At 46.9% G+C, this 22,680-nt stretch overlaps 1 protein-coding gene across 1 annotated transcript in view; it reads left to right on the top strand.

Annotated features, from left to right (window-relative positions):
- The first annotated feature begins 997 nt into the window (after window positions 1–997).
- The window catches only part of Thsd4 (thrombospondin type 1 domain containing 4), a 166,492-nt gene continuing 144,809 nt past the window's right edge, over window positions 998–22,680 (top strand). The window contains exons 1-2 of the mRNA XM_070042979.1: window positions 998–1,171; window positions 4,275–4,377. Of these exons, the coding sequence (XP_069899080.1) occupies window positions 1,070–1,171; window positions 4,275–4,377 (205 nt within the window). The 5' untranslated portion in view covers window positions 998–1,069. The remainder of the gene's footprint in view (window positions 1,172–4,274; window positions 4,378–22,680) is intronic.

The following is a 22,680-nucleotide window of genomic DNA, read 5'->3' as shown; positions in this document are numbered from 1 at the left end:
ATTCCTCAGCACCCCATAAGCAGAAAAAGCCAGAAGTGGCACTGTGGCTTAAGTGGTAGGTTGCTCTAGCCTTGAGCTGAAGAGCTGAGGGACAGTGCCCAGGCCCAGAGTTCAGGCCCCACGATTGTAAAAAAAACAAAACCAAAAAAACCCTCAAAACAAAATTAAGTAGCCAGGCTTTGGTGGCTCATGCCTATGATCCTAGCTACTCAGGAGGCTGAGATCTGAAGATCGAGGTTCAAAACCAGCCAGGGCAGGAAAGTCCATGAGAGTCTTATCTCCAGTAAGCCACCAGAAAGCTGCAAGTGGTACTGTGGCTCAAAGTGGTCAAGGGATAGCCTGGAGTTGAAAGAGCTCAGGGACAGCGCCTGCTCTCTGAGTTCAAGCCCCACGACTAACAAAAAACAAAGACACGAAAATCGAGTTGCCAATTGCCCAACCCCTTCTGATCTTCTTGAAGTCAGTTCAGGTCCCGCCCAGGACCACATCTGTCCCACTGCTCTGCTTGATTCCTGTCTTGGGGAAAAACTCTCCAGGCCTGTGAGAAATAGAATAATAGCCTCAGGAAAAAACACGTCACGGGGTTGGAAGAATAGTTCACCAAGAACTTTTTGGGGCTCCCTGTGAGCTACACCCCAAATCCCTCCTCGCCACCCCTCCCCTGAGTTCCTGAGCGAGCCTGCATCCTGTACGGCCCTACTGACTGTGGTTTTGCTTCTCCAGGAACAGGGCGCGAGGACCCATCAGGCCTGGGACGTACGGGTATGGCAAGGCACCTTACATCGTACCACTGCAGACAGACCAGGGCCACGGGCCACAGAGGCTCCGGAGGCAGAGGCCCGAGGCCCTGCCCTCGGGAGCCCAGGAGACGCCTGCGCCCAGGCCTGGCCACAGCCCCGCAGCCCACTGGCTTCCCCAGCACCAGCCACTGGATCACAGTCATGGTGGTCCTCAGGCTGCACTGCAGGCCTCCAAAGCCTCCATCTTCCAGCCACCTTCCACGCATGACCAGAGCTTCTTGGCCGCTTCCAGTCTCTTCCACGTCCCGGGTTCTAGCGGCCACCACGGCATGGGGACTCACGAAGTGTCTCCAAGTTTCCCCCAGTCCCTGCGGCCTACTGCCATCTCCTGCATCGGGGCCCACCGTCAGTACAAGCTGTGCAACACCAACGTGAGTACGAAGCTCCCTGGAGCCGCCTGTGCACACAGCTCTCTTCCTTAGCTTTTGCTCATCTGGCATTGTTCAGGACAAATACAGTGAGATGAACAGCTTCTGCAGCTCCCTTCCCTCTATTCTCTCCCCCTACATCTTCACAGACATTCTACTATCACTGAATTTGCTTCTGAAACTTTTGCATGTTACCGGCTCACCTGTTCATAAGCACTGAATGGCGTATCGGTTAGTTATGGCTGTGTAACAAACAACCTCCAAGTTCTGCATGGCTTCTATCAAGAATATTTTTAGCTGGGTCCTGGTGGCTCAGCTACTCAGGAGGCTGAGGTCTGAGGATTGCAGCTTGAAGCCAGCCCCAACAAGAAAGTCTGTGAGACCCTTATCTCCAATTAACCAGCAAAGAGTTGGAAGTGGAGGATGTGGCTCAAGCCATAGAGCACCAGCCTCAAGGGGAAAATCTAAGCAGGAGTGTGAGATCCTGACTTCAAGCCCCAGTACTGGCAATATATATATATATATCTGTGTTCATGGGTCTATGGGTCCAGTGCAGTTTGACCAAGCAGTAGTGCCAAAGAAAACACCTAATAGTGAAATCTGAATGATGTCCTCATCATCACCTAGCACAGGAGGTACTAGGTGACATTTGGTTGGAGCCCTCTTGCTGGATGCACTCACCAACTGGTATGGAAATACATCAATAATTAAAACATCTGTACAGCTATAATCGTGCAGGTAGGATCTTATTTCCATCAGTATTGGTTAATCCAGTCTTCATGCATTTCAATAGCATGGAACTTGTATTAAAAACCTACAAGAAGCCCAGTATTGCCCTTGGCCACTTTTCTTACCCTGTATAGCCTTGTAAGATCATGGCTCTCTCTATTTCGTAGTTACAGAGAGAGAAGTTCGGTAACTCACCAAAGATTCCACAGCTAGTGACCGTGTACAAAGGAGAAGGAGCGAGAGAAGGTTCCCGGGTTACATTTCTGAGTCACTACACTTTTCATTAATAATAATTTAATCTGCTTTAATATTCCATTCCCGGGTAATAGGACAGCTGTTACAGATTAGCTTCAATTTCCTCATTAAAAATATATTTCCTGTTATGGAGTCCATAGGAATGACTTAATTTGTGATCTTAATAATTCCTCTAGATGGCCGGATTGCTTTAAGCTTGTTCTTCCACGGGCCAACTTGAGGGATTATTCATTTGTACAAAGCAGTCTTTATTTCTATGAACCGTGACTAATCAGTCAACCCAAAGTCTTGAGTGAGTACTCCTCCTGTAACATGTGAGGTCCCCTGGAAGACATTGTTCACGGAGTTGTTCTCAGGATCTGGTGGAAGGATCTTCAGGAAAGTGCTTGGCACACGGGGAAAGTCAGCCGTTCGCTGTGTGAGTGATCGGGCATGGTCCTCGTTCTCATGTTCATTGTTATAAGGGAATGGATTCTTACATGATATGGAACACATTCTCCCATTGACCGCCACATCCCTTAGTTTTCAGAAGCAAAGAGACCATGAAAAAAGAGGAAGGAGAAGAGGGCTTTTGGCATTAATGTGGTGTTGATGTTTGTTTAATTTTTTTAAATTAACTTTTAGGCAGACCTTTCTGCTTGCTCTTTGCTTCCAGTGAGAGAGTCTTAAATGAGGTACTTTTAAAAAATTAAATTAGAAAAATTGTTACTGTAAAGGTGATGTACAGAGGGGCAGTAGTCGGGTAATGAGTACATTTCTTTGTGGATAATGTCACCCCTTTCCCTTGCTCTCTCTGTTTTTTTTTCTCCCATTCCCCACCCATGATGTAGAGTTCATTTTCCATTTGTTCACCCTTTGTCCCTCCATTTCTGTGCCTCCCATCCCAAAGACAGATAAATGAACAAACAAGACAAAAAGAAGAGAAAACTTAAAACCGCTACAAAGAAAAAAATTTAAAAACCTCTTGCTTCCATTTCCTGGAGATCCTTTAGATAAATGTCATTTTATAAGATCAGTGGAGGAAATGCCTTTTCATGTTTGACAGGCCTACTTCCCTTCCTTTAATGAGACTCCCGTCCCCCAAATCCGAACTGCTTGGGGTGGTGTATTACAAAGACAGAGTGTTCTATAGCCACGTGGTGATCTCCAGACCCTGATCTTTATTTTTTCACACTTATTTCTTCAATGTCTCACTCTGCCCCATTTATCACGTATCAATTAGAAGCTGGAAAGGAGGAGCTACGTGTTTTCTTTGAGTGGTCTCCTGGGTGATCTCGATAAAACACAGATTTCCAGATCCCATCCTAGGTCCATGGGACAGAATCTTTGCAGGGAGAGAGCCAGAGTGTGCGTTTCCAGTAAAGTCTCTGCAGGCTCGGAGCCAGAGCCTCTGCTTGCAAGGATGGCTAGAATGTAGAGTGGAGTTTAGAAAAGATGGGAAGACAGTGGCAGAGGATTGCTTGGATTAACTCACTGGCTTAGAGACTCCTCTAAGACTAAGAGACTCCTCAAGGTAATATTTACCTTGCTGGTGGTTGGGAGGATGAAATGTATGGTGGATGTGTGTTTACAATGGACGATGGATGTGATTCTATGCTGGGGGAAGGAAGGGCCTGCACAGAGGTGAGCATGGGAACCAACACCTGTTCCCAGTGCTCCCAGTGCTTGGACTGGTGGATTTCAGATTACAGTCTGAAGGCCAGACACTGGCCTGTAGCTAATTGAGAGACTGAGATCCGAGGATCATGGTTCTAAGTCAGCCCTACCAGAAAAGTCCACGAGACTCTCATCTCCAATGAACCAGCAAAAATCTGGAAGTGGAGCTGTGGTTTACATGCTAGCGTGTCAACCTTGAGCCATAAAGCTAAAGGACAGTGCCCAGGCCCCGAGTTCAAGCCCTAATACTGGCATCAAAAAGAATTGCAATGTACAAAAGTTAACCTGGGAGCTTGATACTAATTCAGTGATAATAATAATTTAAGTTAATTACAAGTTAACAATCCAATGGTGAGTGTTCAAAAGCTGTGGTTTAGACAGAGAAAGGCTGGATCAGATATGGGGGGGAGGTGTCATCGGAGTTGTGGGGGCGGGGCACTAACGGCGTCTTTTGCCTCTACCTTAGGAATGTCCCGCGAACAGCCGGAGCATCCGGGAGGTGCAGTGCGCATCCTACAACAACAAGCCATTCATGGGCAGGTTTTACGAGTGGGAGCCATTTGCAGAAGGTAAGAGGGACCCAGCTTTGTCTGGAGAAATACTTTCTGTCGATCCCGACTCCTCTGTAGCGTTCTGGTTGGTTGTAGCATTCCAGTTGGTTCTTGCTGGGAATCCGTAGAAGGGCAAGTCTGACTCGTGGGCAAAGCAGACCTCAAGAGGTCACCGATGGTCAGTCACATTGCTCAGATCATGGCTGACCAGTCCCCAACAATGAGGCATCAGAGATCGGTGGGGACTGTGGCATAGAAGGAGGCTGGCTGGGTTGGAACAGGAGGTTGGAGGGGAGGTTGTGAACAGGGGTGAAGTATGCTGGCCTCCATCATAAGCACCGGTAGCCATGTGCACTTTGGGGGGTCAGGAGCTACAGCCTTCAGCCACATGGTAGCGCTCACCGGTGGATGTTTGGGGGGAATGGCCCTGTCATTTTGTCTGACCTGCATTCTTGTGTGTGGTTGAGCATTGTGGACAAGATTTATTTGTGATTAGCTCAGGGGAGCACTCCCCTGGGAGCACTCGCCAGGTACCCAGGGCTTCAGGATTGGTCAGCTGTGCCTGGCTACCCAACCGCCACCGTCAGAGATCTCCACAGCTTCCTCCACAGTTCGAGTTATAAATGATCCTGAACCTTTGCTCTGCTCCCTCATTTGTGCTTGACTTTAACCATGAGACCCGGGAGGGTTTCACTGATTTGACATTTGACCTCATTTAGTCTCTCAGAAAATTTTAAGCATTGGGTATAAGTCGAGAGAATGGTTCAATTGTAAGTTTATGGCTGAGTGGCAGCGGCCACTCAGGAGCCTGCAATCTGAGAATCACTAATCATGGAAAGCTCAGGAGACTCTTATCTCCAATAACTACCAGAAAAAACAACAACTGGAAATGGAGCTGTGGTTCAAGTGATAGAGTGCTAGTCTTGAGCAAAAAGAGCTCAGGGACAGAGCCCAAGCTCTAAGTTCAAGCCCCAGGATGGCATACACATACATAAAACTCTGCGTGTGTGTGTGTGTGTGTGTGTGTGTGTGTGTGTGTGTGTGTGTGTGTGTGTTTAACCGTTAACTCCTGGCTGTTCTTGGTTGTTGTTTTTTTTTAAATAAATCCCCCAGCATATGAATTTATTTTCTATAATGCTATTTGAATTTATATTATACAATGCTGTTTACTGCTGGGTATGTCAAATATCTTGGTTGTAAATGACAGAAACTTAAACTATACATGTTTTAAAAAAGGATTTTGTTGGCCAGATACCAAGCAACCCAGAAGGTGGCCAGGATTATGATCTGGCTATAATCCATGGAAATACCAGCATTGGTTCTTTCTCTTTTTCTCTCCTCTTTCCTTCCTTCCCTCCTTTCTTCCTTCCTTCCTTTCTTTCTTCCTTCCTTCCTTTCTTTCTTTCTTTCTTTTTTCTTTCTCTCTTCCTTCATTTCTTTCATTCATTCTTTCTCTCTCTGTCTCTCCCTCCCTCCCTCCCTTCCTTCCTTCTTTCCTTTCCTTTCTTTTCTTTTCTTTCTTGCCTTTCCTGGGGCTTGAACTCAGGGCCTGGACACTGTTATTTGCTCCAAGCTAGCATTCTACCACTTGAGCCACAGCTCTACTTCTGGCTTCACAGCTCTGCTGCTGGTTAATTGGAGATAAGAGTCTCACAGACTTTCCTTCTCAGTCTGGCTTCAAACCATGATCCCCAGATCCCAGTCTCCTGTGTAGCTAGGATTACAGGTGTGCGCCACTGGTGTCTGGCAGGACCCGTCTTTCTGTCTGGCTCTGCCGACTTCTTTCTCAGGCAGGCAAGTGGGTGTACACAGCTTGGAGCTTGCGGTTATAGTGAGGGAGACTTTCCTCTACTATGCTTTGGGCTGACTCAGGTTCTCTAAAAAGAGAACATTAAATTCTCAACTTCCACTACCTGCAAATATGACTTTCTTGTGGAAATAAGTCTTTGCAAACCTAATGAAGATGTGAGAGAAGAAAAAAAAAAGGACAAGACCAGATAAGATATCCCAGCTCCTCTCTTGGTAGTAGAGATCAGGAAGGAAGATCACAGTTCAAGGCCAGCCTGGGTAAAAAACTAGCGACTCCATCTCAACCAGTGAGCTGCGCCTAGTGGTATTCATGCATAATCCCAGCTACAAAGGAGACATAGGTAAGGGGATAGTGGTTGGAGACCAGCTAGGCAAGTGTGAGACCTTATCTGAAAACATAGAAAAGTCTGGAGATGAGGTTCAACTAGTAGACCACTTGCCTAGTGAACACAAGGCACTGAGTTCAAATTCAGATAGTGCTAAAGTAAAGTAAGAAGAGATTGGGGGAGGAGGGTGGGCCCTAGCCTGCTGTGATTGCTGTCCTAAGAAAATGAGAGGAGAGGAAGGAGGCTCAGAGTGTGCTATGTGAAGTCACAGACTAGGGATGGGCAGCCGTGGGGGCGGGGGGGGGGGGGGGAAGGAATTGCAGATGAGAGACAGCACCCAGAATCGCCAGTAAAGACTTTGAGGGCGTACCACCCTGCCAGCACCTGCTTTCTGGCTTCTGGCCCCTAGAATTGTGAGAGAATAAATTCCTGTTGCTGACAAGATCGAGGGTTTTATTTTTTTACTATGGTCCAGTCCTAGGAAGCGGCTTCGACCTCTGGAAAACAACACCGAGGCCTTGTGTGGATCAAATTCAAATCCCTGGGTTAACAGGGATTTGGTGGGCCTGTAATCCAATCAATGTGATGTGATCGATCGGCCCCAGCATAGGCCTGCCCCTCCCCACACGGAGATGGAGATGGGGGGGTGGGGGGTGGGTAGGTGGAGGGCAGACCGAAAACCAGATTCTTCTTGCAGAAGTGTTTTCAGTGAGCCCCATTCTTACAAAAGGTATTTTTACAAAAGGTGTTTTTACAGAGCTGTGGTAGGTAGATGAATCAACTACCTCCTGTAATGTGTTGCTACAATGTTCAACAGGCTTCAAATATTTGCAAAGAGTGATCTTTCTGACATGCCTGAAAGAAGAGGAAGAAAAAGAGCCTGGGGTTGCCAGAGTGGGATTTGTTTAAACAGTTGTCTTTTTGGGCTAAGTCTGTTTTCTTGACTTCCTACTTCTACTTAAGTGCATCCCCAGGCTGGGCCCGGGGAAGCAGAGGCCACCATTAAGTACTGTCCCTTTGTCCATCTATTCATCTGTCTGTCTGGGGGATGGGGAGGGAGGGTGTTTGTGCTTTGCAGCTGGAGTTTGCGTGGGGCTCCTGGCTTTGTTTGGACGTCTGCTGCTATTTGCTTGTGTCTGCTGAGGAAAACAGCTGCATTCGTTCAGGCCGGTGCCACACACCCCGATAAACACGTGAATGTCAGCAGATGGCTCTCCTTACGCCTCGTTCCATTTCCTGTCCTCAGAGAAGGCCTCCAGAGATGCTCCTGCGGTCATCACAAGGCTGGAGGGGCTTGGGGTGTCCTGCCTTCTGCCTACCGGCCCCCCACCCACTCAGGAAAAGGGCTTGGGTTGTCATTTTCCAGTCCCGTCTCACCCAAAACTGGCTTGGACAGGGATCACGTGGTCAAGAATGGGTCAGTTTCATGGGAAGATTCTGCATTTAGAGTCCAACGCTGGGGAGATTTGCACAGTAGCCCCTATGAGTCCTGGGGATCTGTTATATGCACGTCTCCTCCTCATCCACTGCTCTGATGAAGTTTAATTTAGAAATTAACAAAATATATATTAACAAAAAAAGTACAAAATAATACAATAGAATTGTGACAACGTACTGTGGTACTCTGCCGTGGAAGCTGTAACTGCTCTCTGTCTCTGTCTCTGTTTCTGTCTCTGTCTCTCTGTCTCTCTCAAATATCTTGTCTTACACACCTCAGAAACCTTGGCCTGTGGTTTGGTTTGGTTTGGTTTTTCCATTCCATAATTGGAGGACTTAGGTCCTTTTGCTTAAAGGGCCGAGTCTGCTTTGGGGGTGGGCATGTCTGTGAGGATAAAGCAACTTCCAGAGAGCACCACTTTGAGAAAGCCCCTCAGTGATGAGTGATCATGTCCTTGGGCCATTGTGGAGCCCTGAGGCAGCAGAAGGAAGGAAGCTGGGGCCGAGAGGGGCCGAGTCTGGGAGAGTCCCTGGCGTGGTGGACCCGTCATGACAGTCCTGAGCTTCCGCAGCACAAGCGCTCAGCTTTGTCAATAGAGATAGACGTCTTAGAGAATGTACTAACCTTTATTTTAGCTAACCTCCCTGTGTCCTAGATGGGGGTTTCCACTGTAATATTTCCATAATGCGCCACAGTGCACTTAGAGTGTATTCACCCCCAGCCACCGCCATATTCTCTATTCCTCCCTCCTTCCATTCCCGGTTTGATGGGTTTCAAGGTGCTGCATTGATTGACAGATGTTAGCAACAGATTGCTAACAGATAGCTGGTAAAAACTGGTAATCTGTTCCTTCAAGCCTCTTCACCTCTCAGTGTCCCTTCTTTGTCCCACCCCTACTATCTCCTCCTATCTCCTCCCTGCTTTCTGTTCATGTCCCATTTCTGTGACTATTACCTCCCTCCCTCGTAAATTTAAGTCTGTGTACCCCGACAAATGAGCAAGACAGCCTGTTTTGATCTCACTCAACATGGTGATCTCCACATCTATCCATTTTCCTGCAGATGACCTAATTTTATTTTTTCTTTATGGCTGAGTAATATTTCATATATAGGGATTCCATATATAACATATATTCCAAAGATAGACTCCAGAATTCTATTATCAAATTATTCCTTACATATTCCATAATGTTCTGTATATGGAATTATTCTATATATGAATCTTATATTCTCTATATGGAATACTATGCATAATAGTCACGTATAAATATGTGTGTGTGTGTGTGTGTGTGTGTGTGTGTGTGTGTGTGTGTGTGTGTGTGACTGACTTAGAACCTTAGGACTTTGCAGAACCTAGGAACCATCAGGTAGGATGTAGGCCAGGCAGGCTTGATTACTAGTAGCATGGCTATTGTTATTATTTTTTTGTAAGTCACAGACACCAATTTTAGTTCTTTAAATACAAAAGGATCTTCCTGGAAGGCTAGCCAGGTGCTCAGAAAGCCAGCTTGGTGAAGAACCAAAACTGTGGATGCTGGGGACACTCAAGTGGCCAGAAATAAGCGTCACGCATGTGTGCTGTTGCAAAGGAAAGTCCCAACAGGTTTCTCAAAGCCCTGGATTGCAGACTCTGAGCTGGCTCGTCTTCGGTTCCCGCCTGCCCCAGCCAGGGTCGCTGTGACCTCCAGGTGGTAACTGGCTCCACATAGCTGAAGAAATTCCTAAAGGAGAAATCCTGCAGCAAAGAGAGAAAGGAGAGTACCTACTAGATGGCCCCTCATGGCCAGTGTCTGGGGCAGAGCCATGACAAGTCAGGCCTACCTGCCTGGTCATCTGCCATTTCCCCTTTGGGCACTGGGGCTGCAGAGCACCCACAGAGGTGACCAGAAAAGGAATGGGACCTACAAGGGACACGGTAGATAGATCTCCTGTTGCCGGCCAGGAGATCTATCCATGGATTTGCAGGCTGTGTATTTGGGGTTGAACTCTGTGTCTCTGGGTCACATGACAGGGTGCCCTCAGCGAGGGGTGACCAGTTGGCAATGCCTCTTCTCCTCTACTCTCCTCTTCCTCCTTCTCCTCCTCCTTCTCCAACACAGCAAGGCTGCAGTGAGCAATGCCTCTGCTTGCACCAACAGTTTTCCTTCTGTATTTGAAAAGAAGGTGGGTGCAGGGTGGGACAGGCAGTCAAGACACACCTAAGTCTTTTCACTAAGAAACTCAGGATATGGGAAAGGAAAGATGGAGGGAGAAAATGGCCCCCAGCTCTAGGCTGTGCTGAAAGGTGTAAACAATTCTTGTAAAAGCAGTTCCTTTCCTGGCATTTGAAGCCGTGTCATTCTAGATAATTAGTAAAGACAAGCCTCGGGGTGAATTTCAACATCTAATAAGCAGATTAGTCTAGTGAGTATAATCTGAAGGATTTGAAACCAAGCATAGCATTTAATTCCCTTGCACAGTATTAACTGACAAGGCCCGGTGCTGCTGTTTCTCTTAACTTTCCAAAGAGACTGACTGGCACAGTCTTGGAGTGGGGCTACTCTAGATGGGTGGTCAGATGTCATAGTGCTTGACATGCCCATTCCATGGCTGGGGAAACTGAGGCTGCAAGGGTCGGATGGTCTTCCCAGGTTACAGAATGAAGCAGCAGAATCTGATCTCAGCTGCCTGGCGGACATGAATCTTTAACGTCAGGGGCCATGGCTGACTCATTTCCTTTAAAAACAAACAAGTGGGTTTCTACCTGAAGAGTGCCAAGATGTTTTGGGGATATCCCAGGACCCTGTCTTAATCTCTTGGAGCAGTTTTCCAGCCCTCTGAATGGAGGCCACCAGGTCAGAAGTTGGTAGGGACTTGTTGAAGGAGCAGTTGGGACTTGCTGTTGGGTTTTGCACAGGTGTTCAGAAACCTGTATCTGGCCAACACTCAGAGAAGTTTTTTGTTACTGTTGTTTTCGGTTGCTAGTACTGGGGCACTGTCCCTGAGCTTTTTCCCACTTGAGGCTGTCTGTCTATTGCTCTACCACTTGAGCCACAGCTCCATTTCTGGCATTTTGCTAGTTAATTGGAGCTGAGTCTCAGGAATTTTTCTATCCAGGCTGATTTTGAACCTTGATCCTCAGATCTCAGCCTCCTGAGTAGCCAGGATTACAGGTGTGAGCCACTGGCTCAGAATGTGCTATGTATATTTAAATCCCACATCTAACCCCTCTTTTGCACAACAATGATCTCCTCCCCCAAGGCTGATAAATAGCCACCATCCTTGCTGGTCCCCACCTCACCCATCTCAGTGAGATGGAAGGGAAAGCCTATTGTAGATCTGCAATGCTGGGAAGAAAGAAGACAAGAGTCTGCTCCTCCCTTCACCTGGCCATGTCTGCCTCTCACTGCAGCTTACCTGGTTATTTATGGCCTGCTGAGCTCTGGAGCCTAGCAGAGCTTACTGTCCAGGTTCACGCCTGAGATGCTTGAAGAAAGCCAGCTTTTTATCCCGAACCGTCTTTATATCAGCCTGGGAATATTTCTCTTTTCCTCACTTAATTCCCATGGTTTGGAATGTGCTGTTTGTTTATCACGTTGGCTGCTAGCCTTGGCATCTAGATAGGACACGAGGCATAACAAGCAGGTTTCATCACCAGTGCCAGCTCTTGCTGGGCGTGACTTTGGTGTCTGTTGGGATCGTGGCATGTGTGTGTGTGGGGGGGGGTCGATCGGTGATGTCTTTGATGTGCGTTGGGATCATGACGTGTGATGGGGAGTTGATTGGTGATGTCTTGCATGGGTACACAAAAGAGAATCACACATGTGTGATTCTCTCCCTCTCTCACATGCAAAAAAGTCTCCAATCATGGTTACTAGGGAGCGATTAACCCTCCTAACGGCTTGACATTTTGAGATAAACCTGTGCTCTTTATTGGATGGGGATGAAGTCGTTTAAATGTTCACATTGTTTCAAGCCTTAATCTAGATGCCTGCCTTTAGCTTCTGCTTTTTAAAATACAGTAATGGAGTGGGGAAGGGGGGTTGCAGGTCAATCTGATGAACACATGTCACTGTGCATTGTTGGACATGTGTTCACATTTAAGATGCAAATAAAAATCAAACTGCCTGTAGCTGATGAATTCTTCAAGAGAAGACAGAGAAGGCAGGATGATACGCAGACAGTCAGGATCGCCCTTGATTCTTCCGTTCTTTGGGTAACCCCGAAGTGAGGGTCTCTTTCCTGGGGCTGTGAACCTATAGGCGGAAGAACTAAGTCAAGGTCAGGCTTAAAACCTGGACTGTCTCCTACGCCCACTTTTCCTTCTGCTCTTCTACTGCCTTTCCTGTTGGCCTGCGAGATCGTAAGTCCCACTTAAAAATGCCTGGTGTATACCTAATGCTCTGCCGCTTACCCCAGCTGTCGGCAGCCCTTCACCATCATCAGTATGCAAATCACATGGGACATTGTGACACCTTAAGCTGCAAACTTATGCTTTGCCAGCAGCTTTCTGAGGTCCATTTAACCCACATGCTTAGTAACTGAGTCTCAGAATCTATGTTTCTCTATGATCACAAATTATGATGTATATTGCCAAGGAATAAGGTTTTTCCATTGAACTTGAGAGACAGTTCTGGGTTTGTGTGTGTGTGTGTGCACGCACACACACACACACACACACACACACACACACACACACACACACACGTGCGCATGGGTATGTGCAAACACATGCCAGTACTGTGAACTCATGGCCTGGGCACTGGCTCTTAGCCATGTTTGCTCAAGGCTGGCACTCTTCCACTTGATCTACATTGCCACTGCTGGCGTTTTGGTAGTTGACTGGAAAGAACAGTTTCACAGACTTTCCTGCCCGGCTGGCTTTGATCTGTGATCCTCAGATCTCAGCCTCTGGAGTCGCAGCTAGGATGACAGGTGTGAGCCACCGCTGCTCCCACTGACTTTTTTTTTCTTCAAACTTTGACATAAGCGCAGACTTAAGACAGTAGGAGTTTCCATAGGAGCAAGTGATTCCACTGGGAGAGACTCAAGTGCAGATGGTGATGGGGGAGATGGCAAAGGCCAGGGAAGGCAGGGAATGGCAAAGGCCAGGCAGACCCACCTTGCCACAAACGTAATGAGCCCAGAAGCCAACCACAGAACTGCAACGAGGAGCTAGCAGCTCCCCGGTAGAGTTCATAGTTATTAGATTCATCTATGTGTATATTGCTTTAGAATTTTATCATGTGAGCCATCATTTACTGGGCTGACTTGGGTTTTGTCCAAGCAGACTGACTTGACTGGAAGCCTGGATTCATCCTAGCAAACCGCTTTCAAGTAAAGTCACGCTGCAGCAAACTGCGGATGTTCCATGGGACAGTCCATTTAAAACAGGTCAGATTTATGCAGGACGGGCCCCTGGGCGTGGAGTGTCGGGTAGACACTGTGTCTGCTTGGCTCTTAGGGCCTGCCTGTCACGAGAAAGGCTCAAGGATGGAGGAGCAGATCCTTATCCTCCAATCATCTGTGCAAGGGTGATCCAAGCCCTGGAGAAGGGAACGCCCGTCAGATGGGCACGGCTTGAATTCCACTTCGGTGAAGGTTATTAGGCAACCGCCCCTTGCTTTGGCTCCATGTAGATAGGTATTGGCGGCTGTGCACTTGCGCAGATGCCTCTCAGCTTGCAGATGCAGCCCAGGCCTCCATCCGGAGGCTGTGGTATTCTCAGCCAGCTTGGAGGTTTTATAAATAGTATTAGCAGCCAACTCACCCATCCTCGAGGATGGATGGCCCCTTTTGGAACTCCAGGGCGTGTTCTTAGGACCCAGGAGATTGATCACGGCTCTTTACGTCTCTGGCCAACTCCCATGCAGGTCTTCGTGATATCTCTAGGTGGGCAGCGTGGGGTGCCTGCACCCACCCAGATGAATACCTAGTATCCTGCCGCACTGCCAGGAGTGCATGCCTGGGAGCGTGCATACTCTGTGTTAGAACACGGGAGACTGCAGCAACCTGTTGGCATCCATTCATGAAGTCACACATGGTCCTGGACAAGAGATCACCTTAGAGGGGCAGAAGAGGCCCAGTGTCCTCATACCTGAGTTTCTTATGGAGAAAATGAAGGCTCCCTTCTCCTGCAGGGATGTTCCAGAAAGAGGCTGTGCGTACACGTGTGTGCAGATGCCAGAATCACTGAGGGCCTTTTGCACACACCTCACCTCCGGGAGTGAGCAGGGCTGAGCATATACAGATGGAGGCAGGCACTCTGGGCAGAGGGCAGTGGGTCAGCGCAGTGCTTGGCGGCCCGTGCCGACTGTGTTAGGGGTCACTGGCTCATGTGTCCTCGGGCTGGAGCAAGGGTGTATCTCAGGGAGAAGTATTGGGTGTGGTCAGCCGGGAAGTTTGGCTCCCTGTTCTAGAGGGCCTCAAGTGGAGCCTGCGGAAATTGGGCTTCGTTTTATAGGAGTAACTCAATCCCAGCCGAGCGTCAGGAAAGTTAATCTGGCAAGCAATATGCTGCCCGACCTCTCTGGAATAAATACATCAATAATCACCATTGCAGGCAGCAATGTATTTCAGATGGGTTCTGAGATGCGCATGCTATTTCAGAGCGCCTGCTGTATGCACGGTAACTCAGATGGGGAAGTCCACGTGGAATCTTCCTTTGCTCACCACATTCTGTTTTCAGTCTTACTTTGTTTCTTTCTTCTGTTTTTCCCTGGTTTTCTGAATTAATTCCCTCCCTCCTTTCCTTCCTCCTTGTCCCTTACTCTTTGCCTTTCTCTCCCAGTGTCTATTGAGTGGTATTTTGGGAGTCCAAACACAACAGAGACCTCTTCAAGAAGGCCAAGAGCTGGAGCAATGCCCAGTGTGCCAGCTGGAACTGGTTCTCTTCCTGGAGGCCACGAGGGCATCAAAGTTTGATTTTGTCTTGCAATCTAGCCCAGATAGGACAGGAATGGGGTGAGCAGGTTCATGTGGTAAATGGCCAGCCAGAGTGTCTCTACAACTTCCTGTGTCCACCATCACCCGAAGGCTCCAGGGACAGAACTCCTGGGTGAGCCAGAACCACAGAATGCCTATGGGCTCTGTGGACATGTCCCGTTGCCCTGTCAAAGCTGACTTAATAATAAATGTGTGCAGATCCAAGGCATTGGTGGGTTTCCTGATACTCCCATTGGCTGAAAGAGGAACTTGAAGAGCCTGCGTCTTAAGATAATAGTATCAGAAAACTTCGAGCTTTGTTGCTTGAGGTTCTCTCCTTATACAGCGCAATGGTGCTTTATAGACTAATTGGAAAATAGCTTTGTGTCCATGAGAAGCAGCAACCAGTGAAAGAAACTCCAAGCTCTGCTGACACGTTGTGTGTCAGGTTTGGGATGGGAAACACAGACAGCTGTCCGTGGAAATGTGATCCCAGACAAATCTGGGAGCCTCTATAAACAGGGTTGGATTTTTTTTTTTTTTTTTGTATTTATGAATCTGGGAATTTGAGAAAGTTCCGGGTGTATGCCTCTGGAATGTCAAACGTCTGCTGTAAATCCAGATTTACAAAACAGATAAATTATTGAATGAACTGTTCTGATTGCAGGGCCATTTCCCCCTTTTTATTGAATATTTACTCCCTGCTTACCCTGGAGAAGTCCTTCAGTAAATACAGGGCTTGATTTGTAGGAAGATAGTATAGACAGTAGATCCTGCAAGCCTGTATTTTGTAAAAATGTGATTTATATTATATTTGAAAAATCAACTTGCATATGTGGAAGGGACTTGCTCACTTGTTACAGGTGTGTGTGTGTGTGTGTGTGTGTGTGTGTGTGGTTCTGGGGCTAGAATCAGGGCCTGGGCACTGTCACTGAGCTTTTTTGCTCAAGGCTGGCACTCTACACTCTTAGCACTTAAACCACAGCTCCACTTGTAGCTTTTTGGTGGTTAGTTAAATATAAGAATCCCTGGGGCTTTGAACCATGATCCTCAGATCTCAGCCTCCTGAGAAGCTGGGATTATAGTTGTGAGCCATGGGTACCGGGCTACCCTTGTTTTTTTGAGACAAGATGGCACTATGTAGCTCATGTTGGTCTTGAGCCTGCTATCTTCTTGCCCTTGTCTCCTGGGTGCTGAGATTACAGGCATGCACCATCCTGACCAGCTTGGTTTTGGATTAGTTTGAATTCTATTTGAATCTATAGTAGTCCACATCTTTTGATCATTTGTACTTTGAGCTTCTAGTCTTTAACAAAGCAATCCACATTCTTATAGGTAGGATCTATTCCTGTTGGGAAAGTATAAGATACCACTCAGTATCAAAGTGCCAAATAAATTAATTCTAAAAACTGAACAGCTGGAAAATATTCCAGAGAAAATGAAACAGTCAGAAAGGAAAAGAGTCTTGCTGGAATAATCTATGAGTGGTTGAACATGGCAGGGTCATGGCTCACAGTTTCAAAAGGAAATGGAAGAAAGTTCATCATTTTACTGAATACTTGGGTTAATATTTAATATTTAGGAAAACTACCGTAGCATCCAAGAAAAACTGAAAATAATCTGCTTATTATTCTGCAATGTTCTTATAAAAACCTACATATCAAGACTTTTCGCCATAACTCTGTCTATAATAAACATAATGGGTAACGGGAAAGTTCAGGTAAGACATGCAGACATTTTTAAATTTACGTGTTTTGTTTTACTTTATTTTTCTTTTATTTTTTATTTTTGTCAGTCGTGAGGCTTGAACTCAGTGCCTAGGCGTTGTCCCTGAGTCTTTTGCTCAAGGCTAGATAGAACTTTACCACGTTATTGTCTCTGAGTCTTTTGCTCAAGGCTAGATAGAACTTTACCACGTTAAGCCATGGTGACCAGTTTTCTGGTGGTTCATTGGAGGTAAGAAGCTCACAGACTTTCCAGCCTGGGATGATGGCCTTGAACTCCGATCTTCAGATCTCAGCCTCCTGAATAGCTAGGATTACAGGCGGGAGCCACTGGTGCCCTGGCAAATTTAGATGTTTTATATCCCAAGCAATTCCAAACCTGAAAACAAAAAACAATCAAATATCATGTGATAAAAAGAAATAGGAATATATTCTTAGAAAAATGCCCTTATGTAGAAAGCTTAAAATCAGACAGACAAAAGACATTCTGTGTGGGGGGGGGATGCATGTGCACACGTCTTGTGCATGTGTACATATATGCATGTGTACACAAGCACATGTCAGCAATAGGGCTTGAACTCAGGGTCTCATCATCTTGCTTAACTTTTTTTTTTTTTTTTTTGTCGGTCGTGGGTCTTGAACTCTGGGCCTGGGCGTTGTCCCTCAGCTCTTCAGCTCAAGGCGAGCGCTCTACCACTTGAGCTACAGCGCCACTTCCGGTTTTCTGGTGGTTTATTGGAGATAGGAGTCTCATGGTCTCTCCTGCCCGGGCTGGCTTTGAACCGCGCTCCTCAGATCTCAGCCTCCTGAGTAGCTAGGATTACAGGCGTGAGCCACCAGCGCCCGGCTCTTGCTTAACTTTTAATGCTCAAGGTTGGTGCTCTACCACTTGAGCCACATCTCTACTTCTGGCTTTTTGCTGGCGATTGGGAGTTAAGAGTCTCTCAGTTCTGTCTGCCCAACTTGGCTTTGAACCAGGATCCTAAGATCTCAATCTCCCCTGAGTAGCTAGAATGACAGGTATGAGCCACCGCCCCCCAGTTAACTTTTAAAATAGCCTTTGAGGAGGCAAATAGAATTTGTTGAAAGTCATCTTGAGACTTGGACAAATTCCTGATGCCAGGAGCCAAGGCTGAGTGGTGATTGGTTATCATGTACCAGGGCTGGTGTTGGTTTTGGTGGATTGATAAAACATGTCACCTGTTGACATGTGGAGGAATTCGTCACCCTTCTACATTTAAGCAGGGATGATTTCTGTGGCCGACGGCCAGTGCACCCTCAAATCCACTTGGGACAAGGTTTTCAGAAATGAAAACCCCACTTGGGTACAGGTATGTGGCATGTGCAGGAAGCCGGTGGTTTAGAGGTAGCTCCAGTCACCTCACAGTGAACACTCTGTGCAAAGGAGATAATGACAGAAGGGAAACTTCTGAGCCTGCCATCTTGATCCTTTTAGACAGAAAGCATGGTGACAGCTGCCAGGAGTTACCGGTTTGGAACTCAGGCCTGTTTGACTTGGCAAATATGGACGACTGTTCTCTCTGAAGATCTGTGAAGTGAAAACAGGGGTCCAGCACCCGGAAACCACCGTACAGATGATCTGATGAATTCTCTCCGTTTCCGAGGCCTGGAGCTGCACAATGGCCTGCTAGGCCCCAGAGAGACAGAGAGGCAAAATGTGGACATGATTTCCCTCACCATCCCCCTCTTCTGCAGGATCTAGCTAGCTGGAATCCAGGGTGTGACATGTAACAGGGTAAACAGAGGCAGAGAATTACCTGGAAAGGCAGACAGAGAACAACCAGCCTAAGGACGTCAGCTGAACTGTTCCCTTCTGGATGCAGTGAAGCCATTTTCTCAGTCAAGTTCACTGCCTTCCTAAGATAATAGGACCTGCACACACTTAAGATGGTGTCATGTATATGCATGATAGTTATTTTCTTCCTTCCTTCCTCTTTATTTTAAGAGTGGTCCCAACTGGCCTCAAACTCATAGTCCTCTTGTCTCAGCCTCTTAAGTGCTGGAATTACAGGTGTGTCCACCACATACTGCCAAGATTGTCTGACTAGCAAGTCTGCTGACAGTTCTGGATTTGAGTTTTCCTCAAAGAAATCCCAAGATCCTTCAGGGGTTCCCAGCCTCCTGCATCGAGATCTTTACAGAAAAAAACCACCTTCATGCACACGTCTATAATACTAGCTACTCACGAGGCTGAGATCTGAGGACTGAGGTTCAAAGCCATCCTGGGTAGGAAAGTCTGTGAGACCCTTATCTCCAATTAACCAGCAAAAAAAGCTAGAAGTGAAGCTGTGATTCAAGTGGTAGAACACCAACTTTGAGCAAAATGCTGAGGGACAGCGCCCAGGTCCTGAATTTAAACCCTAGTACTGGCATGAGAACAGGAAAGGAAAGGAAAGGAAAGGAAAGGAAAAGAAAGGAAAGGAAAGGAAAGGAGAAGGGGGGGGGGCTTTTGTTGGACAAATCCCAACTAACACAGGTCTATATATTTACTTACTCATTTTGCAATCCTGGGGCTTGAACCCAGGACCTTCCTGCATATCAGGCAAGCATCATTCACAATCAGCACTTGCAAAAACCCTACCAAGAGGAAGCTAAGAAGGATGTAATTCCTTTCATTTCAGACTTGAGTTACGAGCAAGGAAAGAGATAAGTCATTCACCAGTACCAAATTTAAGGAATACTTTTAAATAAATATCCATCTTGGTCAGATGACATAGATGAGTTACCCTTGTATTGTGCTTAGCACCCATAAAGCACTTAACTCCGCACAGAGCTGGCTTCTAGGTACAAATAAATCACCTTGTCACTGTGCGAGCAGTAAGTTCGCATCCCCTGCCAACTCCTGTCAAGAGCTTTGCTTGAATGTCTAATCGTGTAATTTATCTGTCTTGAAAATCTGGTTTCCTTCCTCTCTCTTTTCTTAAATTAGCTTCTATTTATGAACACACGCATATAATTAAAAAAAGCCAATAGTTCTTAAAGGCTTATAATGAAAACCAGGATTTCCTAAATTCTATCTCCATCCTCCCCTCCCCCTCCCCCTCACACGTCTCCTCCCCCAGCAGCCGTCTTCCACTTCCGAGCTGTTCCTGGTGCAGGCCACCATGTTTCTAGACCACGTGGATTATCCAGTTTGGTTGTTCCTTTTGGCTTCCCATAAGGTAACTGGATTTAGTTCTCTCCCAGGAGCCAGGTTCCTCCTCTCAAACTCCCTTCCCTTCCCTAATCACCCCACATCCTGGGGGAGCATCCTTATGACTGTGAAGATAACGTTCACTGGGACTTTGTTCATGTGAGGTCTCATTTCTTCCTAAAGAAGTCAATATATCTGCATTCATCAAGGCTCTCCAGGGAAACAGAACCAATAGCCAGAGGTGAAGGAGATCCATTGCTAGATACTGGCTCTCATGATGATGGAAGCTTCAGAGTCCCCAGATACAGCTGGTACCCAGGAGACCCAGGAGGCTTATGGCATCCTCCTAGCCCCAGGACGAAGACATGAGAACCAGGAGAGCTCTCGGTTTGGGCCTGGAAGCCCACAGTCCCGAGATCCAGGCAGAGCTGGTATGTCAGTTCACGTGAGAAGGCAGGAAGAGTTGTGTTGTGCATAAGCGAGGATTGGCTTTTCTATTCCACACCTTCCTCACCAGGGAAGTCTACTTATCCCAATGTGCATTTCATCCAGAATCACCTTCAAAGATATACCAGGAGTCGGGCCCTGGTGGCTCATACCTGTAATCCCAGTGACTCAGGAAGCTGAGATCTGAGAATCACAGTTCAAAGCCAGTCCAGGCAGGAAAGTCTATGAGGCTCTTATATATATATATATATATATATATATATATATATATATATATATAAGTAAACCCACCAGAAAACCAGAAAGTGGAGCTCTGGCTCAAAGTGGTAGAGTGCTAGCCTTGAGCAAAAAGAGCTCAGGGAATGTGAAGGGTAAACAAAGGAGGAAGCTGCAATGCTTGGTAAGAAGTGTATGCATTATCCTGCCCACGTAATTGTAACTCCTCTGTACAGTATGTTCACAAATAAAATAAAATTAAATTTAAAAAAAAAGAGCTCAGGGACAGTGTCCAGTCCTTGAGTTCAAGTCCCACAGCTGACTAAACAGAACAAAACAGAACAAAATAAAATATACACCGGGAATAACCAAATATCTAGGCACCCTGTAGCCCAGCTTAGGTGATAAATAATATTAACAATGATGATGTCTTTCTGACCTCTGCCCGTTTTCTGTTTTCTGGAACTTAAATGCTCATATCTTCAACTTTCCAATGTATTGGTTTCTGGCTCTACTTTCTATGGAATCTGACTGTCTTCTAGATTTTCCTATTCAACTCTTCATTTTCTAGAACTGGAGACTGAAAACAGAGGGCCTTGCACATTCTAGGCAGGCAAATGTTCTACCAATTGAGCCACAACTCCAGTCTGTAGGTTCGCAATAAAAAGGTTAGCAGGTCTAGCTTTGAATTCACATTCTTCCTGCCTCCCTCTCCTGAGTGGCTAGGATTACAGGTATGCACTGTTATGCCCCACTGGACTCTTCATTTTTGTGATTATGTAATTACTCCACAAAACCTTCCTTGTTTCTGGTCATTTCTTCAATGTGGCCTCTTGTGCTTGTTTTATGGCTGTATTATCTAAACATAGAAGAATGCAATAGGGATTTTTGTTGTTGTTGTTGTCCCTCAGCTCTTCAGCTCAAGGCCAAAGCTCTACCACTTGAGCTACAGCACCACTTCCGGTTTTCTAGTGGTTTATTGGAGAGAAGAGTCTCACGGACTTTCCTGCCCAGGCTGGCTTTGAACCATAATCCTCAGATCTCAGCCACCTGAGTAGCTAGGATTACAGGTATGAGCCACCAGCGCCCAGCCTAGGGATTTTTTTTGAAGGTATGTTTTAGTTGCCTTTCTCTCCACCTACAAAATATTTTTCCCTGTCTGTTTTGACTCTGTATTTCATGTTGGAGGCTTCTCCCCAACTGTCTCTCGACCTTTCATGAGTACTCATACTTGACAGTAAGACACCAGGAGCCAGATGGAAAGTTCTACGTGCCTGGGTGGGGGATCTGGCTTGGGGAGCATTGCTCGCAGAGAACAGATTTTGAGCTGTACTTTCTGTTGGAAAAAGTCTTCTGACACCGTGGACTTTGTCCAGGGGAGAATTCTCTGATCTCCTGCCTGGGGGAGGTGGACAGATGGCTGGGGTTCCGTGAATCCTTGCCCACCTCTCTCCCCCTCCTCCTCAGAACTTCCTGCATCTGTAGTGCCCCCCCAACCCCTCCACTCCGCCCCCCTGGCTTGGAGTGAAGGTTCAGGGCGCAGTGGTCTGGCTGTACACCCTGGCCCTGCATCCCTGGTTTTCATGACAAGTCCTTCCTACCCTGCCTGTGTCCCCAAAAGTGCCCAGGCCTTCCATCTGGGGACACAGCCTTCCTTTCGAGCTTCATCCTCATGGCTCCTCACCCTCTGCTAGGATTCTGGAAGGAAAGGAAGCGGATGCACATAGCCAGAAGGGGAAATCTGAATTCTCCCTGAAGGCCTATGCAAAGAAGAGGCACTTCGGGTGATAGTTCCAGGACAGGGCCACCGAGGCCACTATGATTCTTGGTCAGCAGACACTTTTATGGCACATATACTGCCATGTATTTTCCATTCTTGTTTTCAGTGTCTGTTCTCCTCTTTGTTTTCCTTCCTTCCTTCCTTCCTTCCTTCCTTCCTTCCTTCCTTCCTTCCTTCCTTCCTTCCTTCCTTCCTTCCTTCCTTCCTTCTTTCTTTCATTGGTTGTGGGGCTTGAACTCAGGATGCAGATGCTGTCTCTGAGTTTTCTCACTCAGGGCTAGCGCTCTACCACCTTGAGCCACAGTGCCACTTCCAATTTTCTAGGGGTTAATTGGAGATAAGAGTCTTATGGATTTTCCTGTGTGGGCTGGCTTTGAACTACAATCCTCAGATCTCAGCCTCCTGAGTAGCTAGGATTATAGGCATGAGCCTATAATGAGCCCTTGGTGCCTAGATGTTTGTATTTTTTGGTCCTTTTCCTGTCTACCCTCTATTCGGGTGTCCTTGGCTGCTGCTTAAAAATCA

Source organism: Dipodomys merriami, unplaced genomic scaffold, assembly GCF_024711535.1.
Source record: "Dipodomys merriami isolate MVZ:Mamm:240054 unplaced genomic scaffold, mDipMer1.0.p SCAF_33, whole genome shotgun sequence".
Classification (NCBI taxonomy): domain Eukaryota; kingdom Metazoa; phylum Chordata; class Mammalia; order Rodentia; family Heteromyidae; genus Dipodomys; species Dipodomys merriami.
This window is presented reverse-complemented; position numbering and strand designations above follow the sequence as displayed.